Here is an 11,523-nt window from a genome sequence, read left to right on the forward strand (position 1 = left end):
CGAGCGATTCTGTGATTCTGTGATCTCCTTTAAGTGTAGGGGCAACTGTCAGGTTCCTGTGTACCCTGCTCTATCCCCAGCTGTAGCAAATTATGGACAGCCATGCAGAAGTTCAGACCTGCCGCAGGCTGCCCTAATCTGTGTTGCAGGGAAGGCAGAACCTGCATAAGGCCTAGGGAAACTCAAAGCTGAAAATCTGAAAATCTTAAATCTTGTATTCCGTGTTGTAGTCAGCTCCTACTGTCACCAAGTAGCAGAACTTTGTATGTGTGATGTCCACACTTGAGAGATTTTTTGGTTTGTTTTTTTTAAGCTACATGTTTAAACTTCACGTAAGCTACCTGCAACTCTTCAAATGCAGCCACATAAAGGACTTTTTCTGTTAATTCTGTCTTAGGCATTAATGCTTAATGCATCATTGATATGAAAAAGTGAACACGTTCATCAAAACATGTTATAGAGGCTTTAATAAAAGCCTCATGGTGATACTATTTTTTTAATGCCATGGACATAGTACTAAACTTCTTTCACATACTCTGACACACTTGATCCTCTCTCCCATAAAGAATAGCATTGCCATCTTGCCGTAATGAAGATGTTGTTGCATTTTAATAAACTTCAACAATTTCAATAAATGGTAACTGGTACTGTGATTGCAGTGAATCAGCAGTATGCTCAATTCTGTAAATAATACCTTTTCAATTCTGTTCTCCTGAGATTTCTTAAAATAGATGGTTGGAATTCCAAGTTCAGAAGCAGCTATCCACTGCAGGGTGGCTCGGAGCTCTGCATCAGGGCATTCCGGCTCCAGGTCAAAGTTTATCACCAGTAGGTCCTTTTGACAATTGGCTGTTCCCACTGAAAGTCCGAAAGTACTTTCTGGAAAAATAATCCAAACAGTTACTGTGCAATTACTTGTGGTATCTTAAAATTGCATGCTTTAATTTATATGGTGCAACTTACCCTCTGTATTTTCTGTCTGTTCTTTAAGGAAAACCTTTTCTTCTACTAATTCACTTAGAAACAAACAACAACAAAGCTTATTAGTGATATTTAGGAACAGTCTACAACACTGCTTCATGATAGATAAACTTCTCCCTCAATGTAAGACCTATAAAGCTGCAAGAAAAAAGTTGCATAGGATGAAATAATAAAATGCAGAATATATTTAAATTCCTTAATCTGTAAAACAGGAAAAGCTATGGGAATTGGAGCATTATTCCCATAATAGGATGAAGTACTTGTACTGGTTGCACTGTGTATTACATGTCACCAGGATCTGTGGATCTTTACAGTTTATGTAATGATAAGCAAATGACATTATGGTAAGACACAGTGAATCTTACAACTGGGAGGGAAATACTGAAATTCCAGTGTCTGCATTTTGCAGTGCTATACTCTCTGACTGAATCTTTTCCAGTCTTTCTTTCTAGTCTAATCCTTCATAGTTAAATACAATCATAACTATCAGTGGCTTCAACTACTGCTGGTTTAATATATTTGTTGTTTGGGAAAGCAAATTCTGTTTACACCTTGCAAAAATTTCCAAAGATCTTCAATTTTTTTATGTACCAGCTCCTTGTTAAAGTACAGGGAACACACTCCTGGCATGTGGTCACTGCTTCAGCTTCCATTTCTGAACATAATACCCATACGCGTGTACACATGGCAGCAAATTCACTATTGATGTCACAGCTATTGCATTAGTTTCATTGCTCCTGGAGGAAAAACAGTTACAGTACACATTTCCAGACTGTCCCATTCTGCTCTCAATTAGGGGGAAGCTGCATATGTTAAGACTTTGTTTCTAGCATGGGAGAACACTACTCTTGCCACTCTCATTTACAGGATTTCAGAACCTCCCCCAAGGCTTCAAAGAGTCAAGATTACGTGTACTTGGGCAGTGGTTACTGCAAGATGTGAGAGGAACAAATAAAATGGCAGCTTGCAACATACAGTTTGTTGTGACTTAGAATCATGGGTGCTTAATAACTTCCTTCCCATCAGATTTTTTTCCAGTTTTCTGTTTGAACAGCAAATATATTCTTTGCCTTGATTTTTTGTGGAAGCGCACACTTGTCACGCCTATTGGCTAGCACCTGCAAATAGCCCCTGACAGCTAGCTAGCGGAGTCAGAAATTTATCCCTTTGGTCCTCAAAAAGATAAAAGAGAGGGATCATCTTTAGGAATGTGTGTAGGATGTACCACTGCCTACTGTGAAGATGGCAATGTTTCAACAATGTTAGTCTCCAAATTCGCAGCTGAGAGAGAGTGCATTTAACTCTACAGAAATATGAATGCCAAGATTTCTTAAAGGAAAAAAAAAAGCCTCTTAAAAGCAGGAGAGTTGTAGTATAGTCTGGTAATGAGCGGTGGAAACTCTCTGATGACAGCAACTTCACCAAGTTCCATGTTCCATGGGTGACGTACACACATACAGCCCTGCAGTGGCCATGCCCTGACTGCATCATGAGGTTCACCAGCTGGCAGGTTGAACCAGGTTTCAGGGTACCAGACTGTTTAGGCAGGTACTTGTGGATCTCTTGATAACTTTATTGCATGCTCAGTAGAAACATGCCTGGAAATGATGTAATTTGGGTGAAATTATTTTTATTCTTGTATAGAATGCTATTATATTTTTTTTCTGTTTAATTGATCCTATTTGCTTGACCTTACTTGCTATTACAGTAAGGTTTTGTTAATATTTGAAGTTATCTGGAGAAAAAAGTTTCCACAATGGGAAACTGATACCACATGAAACTGTCTTATAGGGCAGAGCGGCTGGTGAATCCGTATTTTCTTGAGAGACTCGCCTAGGTTGGCTTTCCTGTAATCTTTCACTGTCTAATGCTGTTGCTCTGCACAGACAAATGCATGTGATTTTTTCTGAAACTAACAGCAGGCTCAGCAGCAGGTGCAAAGCAGGGCTTGGCACTTTTTGATGGTGAAAATGGTTTGCAGTTAAAATTAGACTGAACATCAAGTCTCACTTCGGTGACTACTTACTTAATCATAGGAGAAGATGGCATGTTCTCCTGATAAATTTCCAGGTCCATAATGCCAAGACTGCTAGTTGTACTGCTGTTGCCATTGCTGACAAAGCAAAAGTTTAAATATTAGTGCCAAGCTGCACATGTCTCCATACATCTTCTTAAAATTTATTTATGTACAAATCAAAGTGAGGAGGCTGCCCCCTGTTAGGCAGAGTTTGTCAAAATCAGTTGTGCTCTGCAAGTGATTCCCAGAATGAAGCACACTCATCTACTCAAAATAATGAGGCTTTTATTAAAATAGTTCTTGATGGAACATGTATCAAGTGATGCTGTAAACTAGAGACAAACAAACAAAATACTCCTATCTTCTTGTGAGTGGCTTATGCAACAGACAATTGGCCTCAAACAAAAAAACAGTCAGTGTGAGTAATTGGCAAGAAGGATTATCAGGTACAGAGATGTCCTGGGAAAAATCTGCGGAGATTCAGGTATCTCTGAATGTGGTGAGTTATATAGCAAGGCATTTGGTTGCCTATCTTACTACTTACCTGGGTGACTCTGTGCCTGTAACCAGCAGCAGTTTCAGTGTACTGCATCATACCCAAATACAGTTGGGGATCTGATGGAACCTACAGGTACAGTGATGGCCCCTTTTGTTTCTGACTACTCTGAAAGATGGAGATTTTATTAAAGCCAGTGTTCATTGGGACGAATTATATGTAGCAGTATTCCCTTTGGCTTCTTCACAAGAATGAAGTATTACATCTGAGAATATTTGGCAAAAATTCTACTAGCTGACCTTATAACATCATTATAAATTTGACAGTGAATGTTTATGCAGATAGTGTAATAGTCTGATGAACAGGTCGTGAATTTGCTGGCTGCAAGCTGATTAGCACAAACAAGTTCTTTGTGGCGAGTCAACTTGAATCACTTAATTTTTACTGGAAAAGCAACTAATAATATTTTTCCCTATGTTAGAAGGATTGACTAAACAGATCCTTTCTCCATCAGGCTTTTCTGAGTCAGTGTCAGCATGCCATGCATTCAGAGTTGCTGTCGCAATTTCTGTTTTAATGCAAAGCCGAAAGACACAATACATTAGCTCTCTAAGACCAAGGACTTTGTTAAAGGTTGATACTGTAATAGTGGGATGAATGTTCACCCACACTGACTGACAACTTTTGTTCAGTATTTTTTTCAACTAGCCAACAGTGCTAGTTGACAGAGTGTCTTTCTCTTCCCTGCTTCATTACCATACTGTCTTCCCTCCTTGTTGTTTCAATATTCAAGAGAAAGATGTAATTACTTGACAATATTTTAAAACCTAATCTAAGAGCATGTGAAGAAAAAAACCTTGCTCAATTTAAATTCATGAAAGGGCTGAAGTTAAACTAACATCACATTATAGAAACTCTAAGGACTAGATAGTATCTTTAAACACACATGTCCTGACTTGAATAAGAGCAGAAAGCAGCACATTGCGGTGGGAGCTCTTGCATTTATCCCTGCTCGGGGGGAACTTGGTCATCCTCTGCTGATCTGCTCCTCTGTGTCAGACTAAGCAGATCAGGGCTCTACCTCTCAGTGCACACATACCTGGAGGGAATAGGAAGTCTCATCAATCTCAGCTAAGGAGATGCCAAAATAAACATTATGCAATAGTAGCAGATAGATCAAAGGAAATACCATAGCAATTAGCCTGTCTGACAGTCCTTTCCTTCACTGTAGGACTGAGGCACTTGAGTGATGCCAGGAAATATTTTCTTTGTCTGAATCTAGCTGCTCACCAGTAATAAAAAGACCTGGCTGAGAATCAGAAAGTGCCAATTTTTTTTCCTTTTTTAAAAAGAGATTAACTCTGACATTAGGCTTTCTTTACAGTATTCTGAATAAATCTTGGGCTGTTGACACTGATTTCTGATGCATGGCAGTCAAATCACTGGCTTGGTTGACTGGACCGTATTGATAATGGACAATATAGGTACCTCAGGGATCGCTCGCTGAGTTGTAAGTAGCTACTTGTGTCATCAGGATTGTCCTCGTCATTAGCCAGCTGGGACCAGCTGCCAGTGCTTTCTTCACTGCTGCTGAGGTGGTTTGGAAATTCTTCAGCTGTTTTTGTCTCTCCTATGATTTCAGCATCCAGTCTGCTCTGAGGGCTGTTGCTGGTAGGGTGATAAGGAAGGCACATTGATACTGTAATATAGGCAAACAAACTGGTGCCACCAGTCTTCAGGCAATGCTGCTCATTAAAGTCAACCCAGCTGCAAAACCATGCAGATGTAATAAATTGGATATGCTTATAATTTAGACGTGAAGTCCAGTTGAATGTATGGTAACAAAGTAAGCCTTATATGGAAACATGCATAGAAAAGGTTTGTACAAAAAGATTTTATACGTACAAAAAGATCTGCTCACTGCATAGACCTATTGCGTAATACACTTCAGTCAATCACTGGTTGAAATATGCAGTATATGTTAGTGCAGAAAGCAAGCATTTATTGGAAATATATATTGGCACTAAACCCCTGTCATACTAAGGGGGGAATATGTTTCTTGCCAGGGTTTTCTGCTCTGTCAGCATTCTAGCTCCAAAAGAGGTCTAGAATTAAAAGTAGGAAAGTACTGTGGGTTGTGAATCAGTCATGACTCTCAGCCTTCTGTGTTTCTTAGGATCTTTGCTGCTTAGGCTGGAGAAGGACAAAGTATTCTTGTTCTATGTAAGTGTGCAGCAGGTAGTCAGAAACCAGACTGAATATGAAGTCCAGACTGAGTTTAGAAAATACAGGGTTAAGGGAAAAATGTTCTAGAATTCTGCACACTTGACCTATGTCACATGCACATATATTTATGAGAGACATGTATACATACACACAATCCCACAAATGCACACAGAAACAAAAAATAGAAACTATATTTACTGTAACTTTTCAGCGCCAAACTGGACTTTGTGAGAATTACTATGGGACTTTTGATATGCAGGCAGAAAAATATATAATAATCCAAACTTTCCTCTTTTTGGATGATAAGGAAGAATTATATCACTGCAGCGCCAGAATAACAATTAAAGCAAAAGCTTAGTTTTGTTATATTTACTGAGTGGGTCTGCATTTGCAACTTTGTGACTAAAACAATGTAATGTGTACTGGCAACTCTCTGCAGGGTCTCTCTAGAGAAGTTCTTGCCTTCAGACTTTTATCTATAGTTATGGCTGTGGTGCCCTGCCTTCAGTTTGAGCAAGAGATGACCCCAAAATTCTATTGCTCCAAAATAATTAACTTGATTAAGAACATACTGAGTCAATATTATTGTGGATATCTCCTTTTGCTACACTCTCACTCGCAGGACAACTGAGAAGTTGCTGCATTCATGCTGGATGCTAGAGAGAGGCAGCCTTCTATACAAGAAGAAAGGGACTTGTTTGCCTGAGGGCCTCTGCTCTATGAGGCAGTCAGCATCTGTCAAATAACAACGCTTGTCATCCTTGGCCCCACAGGTACAAAACTCATCATCTGTAGTAATGTGAAGGCAGTGAGCAGCCAGGTAGCAGGGTAGTGGTGTTATTCAGATTTTTAACGCTGGGCAGGTAGCACCTAATATTTGGTCCAAAACATGAGAGACTTTTGTGGGTGTTGTTGGCATTTTGGGTTTTGTTTGATTCATTATGCAATTACATCTCAAACTAGCAATACTTTGAACTGACAGGTCCCTACTTCTGAACAGTCGGTTGGAACAGTTTCTGTTATCTGCAACAGGACTGGGTCTGCTGCACTGCCTACATACAAGAAATAACTCTTTCCTTGCTAAAGACTTCCCCAGGCCTGCACAACTTGTTTTACTCCTCCCCACCCACCCAACTGGCTAAATGTCTGCTTGATATTTTGCCTGGAGTCCTATGTGCATGTGTCTACACTAGCAAGTAATTTCATAAAGTAGACGTGGATCAAAGCAATTAGTGCTGATGGTTTTGTATCTATACTATATACATTTTTAGGTTCTCACTTCAGCCTAGACTTGGTCCAGGCAGCCATACCACAAGTGGTTCAAATCCATGTGAAGAACCACTAGGAAGCTTTACTTTCCCAGCAGAGGTATGAGTTCATCTGTTACGCGCTTGTGCAGCTTCTAGTCGAGACACCTTTAAAAGAAAACCACACTGCATGCTGCAAACAGAGCTGATGCGTGGAAATGGAGACAAGTTGATGCAGAACTGCACTGTATCACTGAACCAAAATATTCATGTAGGGTGTAGCCTTTGGTTACTAATTCTGCCCTACCAATCCTATTGCTTTAAACTTCACATAGCCACTTTGGGATCTCTGCACCAAAGACAGAGGAAAAGTTTTTGTTAAAGTGTTTATAAACTATACAAGAATAACTTCATTTTCAAACAGCCAAGATTCCAAATAGGTAGACTTCTAGATGTATCTTATTAAAAGGAGGTTGCATTCAAAGGAAGAGGAAGGTAAGTGGGGGAGAGTCAGTATGAAAGAATAGTGACACTATGATAATTATCAACCCAGATGCTACCATACACAGAAAATTACATGCTTTCTCACTTCAAGCAGAGCTTTGTCAAAAGCCAAAACTGTTTAGAATAAAATGAGTTACAAAATGGTTTCTAATGCTAGCAGCTGCACTCTTTCTTGCACTCCGTGATAACGCAGTGCTGCGATGCTCCAAGTGATTGGCAGTTTAGATACCATTAAAGTAACTGATACGATGAAGAAGTATTGCTAAAAATAGGCAATGGCTTGAGAGAGAGCCTTGCTCTTAACCTCACAGCATCCACAGCAATCCTCTACATTTTTACTGTGCACTCATACTGGGCTTACACTGTCTTAACCAAAGCAAGTCGCAGATTTCTCAACAAAAGGAGTACAGCTGTAAGGAGAAGGTGATAAAATGCTGTATAAACTTAATGAAATTAAATTTAAAAGAAAATATATTCTTTCCTCTACAAATTCCATCAGAGAAGTCTTGAACCAAAGGAGGTGAGGGGTGCTTTTAATTACTATTTTATTTCCTACACTGAAGAATTTTTATTACTTGTATCTCCAGACTGTAAACACAAAGCTGAACTCCAAGCTCTCGGAAGTCTGGTCTGGTTTTCAGGTACTAAACCATTAATAATGAGAACAAGTGCAGCAGAGAACTACAGGTCAAATTCTGCTATCTTCTGTTGTACACTGATTCTTTTTTTTTTTTTTATTTGAGATATCAGCCAGCACTAAATGAAATTTCTAATTTGTCCTTCTTTCCTGTCTTGACTATGGAAGACTTAAATATCTGTAGAAGGGAAACTTACTTATCTCTGTAGTATTAGATTTGTATCTCAGAACTATAGTATTGTCATATTCAATGCAAGTTTGTTGTAGAAATTGGCACTGTGATATATGACTGGATGATTTTTTCCTGTAAAAAACCTGCATTTAGAATTTTTACCTGTTTATTTCTTTAAAAATGCATCTCTTCTTACCTTCTTCCTTTATGCAGAGAATTTTTACTGAAAATGAAAACAAACATCAAAGCAATGTGCTGATTTGCTGTTCTGTCACTTACCTATTTGGTAGGCAACTGGAAACTGTGTGTTTCCCATTAAAAGCTTCTGGAGGGTTTTCTTTGCTTTGACACTCCTTTCCAGAAGGGCTACATGAAGTTAAGGACTCTGAGTCTTTATCTGGCTCATCTCGTTGATCAGTTTCTATCTGAATTAAAGGCACTTCCCTGTGCTGACCTGCAGGGAGGCATCCAGGGCTCTTCATAAGCTTGTTTTTCTCATCCAAATTTACTCCATGCCTTTTGGGTTTTGACTGAATCTGAGTTGCACTTTGGGCATGTTTGCTTTCCAGCACATGTTCTTGGCTTGTATAATCAAAGGAATTCTGCTGGACAACAATTACATTATTACCACTTTCAACAATATTTGCTGCCAGTTTGTTCGCATATTGTTCCATGTGTGGTGGGGAATCACTGTGAAACTGGTCTGCCTCTGCAGCGACTGCCTCATCTGCTATGATTTTGTTCTGGCGCATTAGAGATTCAATAGAACTTGCCCATGTCTCATGAATCAACAGATCTGTTATCTGGTCAGTCTTGTGTCTTTGATACAGGCATGAGTCAGACTTGCAAAGACCTGAAGAAGCCACAGTACCGACTGGCTGTACATTTAAGGAATCTTGGTGATGGTGGGCAAAGCCATCTAATGAATTTGCCTTAACTGGGATATTAACTGTTAGCCTAGAGCCTGATGATCTGCTGTCAGGCATTGATGACTGCCTAAAGCAAAAAGGTGATCGTAGAGAAGGTGGTAGCAAACTGCCACGCCAGTCCTTTGAGTTCTGAGGGGAATATATGTTATCTTTATTTTCCTTCTCTATTTCTCTTAGCATATACCTATAAAATTCTTCTGTTATGCTTTCTGTGCTGGACTGCTTGGATGGGCAACTTGGTCTTACATTAAGGTGACCATTTTTCTTGGCTACCTGTTGCAAAGCAGAAGTTAAGATGTTGTTTGCATTTTTTCCTGCATAGTAATCCAGTAATAAATCAAAACCTCTTCCTTCACTTTCCATCTGGTTCACCATAAATCTTGAAAATTCATCAGTAATGCTTTCACAACTAGACTGTTTTGAGACAGAACTTGTCTGGCTCACAGACCGACCAAAGGTGTTCATGAGGCCTAGGGTATTCAATGAGGCTTTGGAATCCGAGTCCTCCTCCGGTATGCTTTCACAGCTTGAGGCCTTGGCTCGGCTCCATCTTTCACAGTGCAGCCTGTTCCTCAGGTGGTTAGGACCTTGCCAGATGCTATCAGCCATGGAGAGTTCAGTGAGGTTCATGATCTTGGCAGCCACTTCATTTGCAAAGATATTGACTGACTCTGGTGTGTCCTCAAGGTTTATAGATTCATCTACTACCCGATTCATCAGCCTTTCCTTTAGCTCAGGATGCTCATCTGTTTTTCTTTTGATCTCACTAAGTCTAGGTGCCCTGTGCTTTCGAACAACTGAACCATTAGCATGAGTTTCCTTTTTCCTTTTCATGGTTCTGCATGATAAACTCTGGGTCATCAGATATTCGTTGCCTCTCTTCCATGCACAGAACCAGGGTTGCTTTCCATTTGAATTTTCAAGACAAATGGCAGCTATTTCTGTTGCCATAGAGACAACTGTTTCTGCCAATTCTTCTGCAAAATCTGTTATACAGTACTTGTCCCTTGAATGTCTCACCTGTAGCACGGGCTGAGAAGGAAGCAAGACATGATTTCCTAATAAAGACAAGCTAACCTGAACATCATTATTTAGCACAGCATCGCACTTATGCTTGGCCTGGTTTTCTGCATTCATGGTGGCACTGGAAGACAGCTGTTCTTGAGCACCATGCCTACATTCATTGTTTGCAAAGGTATTTTCTCTGTCTGAAAATGATCTGTAGTCTTTCTTCTTCTGATGATTGGTACTCTGATTTGGGGATTTGTAACAGTCTCGTGTGGTTCTTTTCAGGTATCTTTTCTTGGGAGATGTTTTTGCGACAAGTACGTTATGCCCTATAGCTCTACTTGTTGGTTCTGAATTCAGTGTGGCACTTTCCTTGCTATTTACATCTGTCCTAGTGTTTGTGATGTTTCCAAGATCTTTGCTAGCACTCGTGCTATAGGATGTACGAGATGGTTTAACAGCAGTGTGATCAAGGGGGCTGTGTGAAGTTTCATGCACTGTTGCCTGTGTTGACCATCCTTCTGCTCTTGTTACTTTCTCTTCTTTTGTGACCTCAGAAAAGAGAGGAGAACACTCTTCAACTTGTCTTATGTCATTTATCTTCTTGTAAGTGAAATATATTACGTTAAAAAGCAACTCATTTGCACTGTCCATAAAAATGTCTTGTGTACTTGAGTTGTTTTCTGAATCGAGGTGTAGCTGCCTCTTCTTCCTAACCTCTTCAATAGAATGTCGTAGAATAATATTGGATAAGTTTTGCGCAAGTTCATCCCTGACTACTTCATCGGTGTGTGGAATCTGTGGCCTTGTTGCTGTTTCAATAATTTTTCCATTTATGGATTCCATAAAATCCCCTACATTTTTGTATGTGTTTGGTTTTGTCAAAATTATTGATGCCTCTTTGAAAAGTGCTTCTGCAATGCTATCATTTAGATTTTCCATGCTGCTTCCAATAGCTATGCTACAATGAAGAGTAACAGCTGCAGAAGTCTGAGCAGCAGACAGAAGTCCACTTGAAGTTGCAGAGTACTTCTCTTCCTTCGTTTCCCCCAGACCACAGACGGCTACAGCACTTGCTACTTGAGTCATGCCACACAGGGCAGATGGAACTGAATATTCTGTGCCAGCACAGTCATCAAGTAGCTGTGAAGATGCCGTGTGTTGCTCTTCATTATCAACCACTCTGCTTTTGGAGTCTGTGGCCTCTTGATCCCGTCTGAACTTTTCTGCAGCCTGGGGACTGGAAATGGTTCCAGTAATAGTGGCTGGGCAAAGCAAAGCCACTTCCCGTGGGGCCCGGCCGCGG

General features: G+C 40.0%; 1 protein-coding gene across 1 annotated transcript in view; it reads right to left on the reverse strand.

The window, feature by feature from the left end:
* Nucleotides 1–694: 694 nt before the first annotated feature.
* Nucleotides 695–11,523, reverse strand: part of SPHKAP (SPHK1 interactor, AKAP domain containing) — a gene marked incomplete at both ends in the record, with an annotated part of 15,316 nt that continues 4,487 nt past the window's right edge. The window contains 5 exons of the mRNA XM_010184941.1: nt 695–879; nt 964–1,016; nt 3,008–3,094; nt 4,983–5,162; nt 8,560–11,505. Of these exons, the coding sequence (XP_010183243.1) occupies nt 695–879; nt 964–1,016; nt 3,008–3,094; nt 4,983–5,162; nt 8,560–11,505 (3,451 nt within the window). The remainder of the gene's footprint in view (nt 880–963; nt 1,017–3,007; nt 3,095–4,982; nt 5,163–8,559; nt 11,506–11,523) is intronic.

Source organism: Mesitornis unicolor, unplaced genomic scaffold (assembly GCF_000695765.1).
Source record: "Mesitornis unicolor isolate BGI_N332 unplaced genomic scaffold, ASM69576v1 scaffold51935, whole genome shotgun sequence".
Taxonomy (NCBI): Eukaryota; Metazoa; Chordata; class Aves; order Mesitornithiformes; family Mesitornithidae; genus Mesitornis; species Mesitornis unicolor.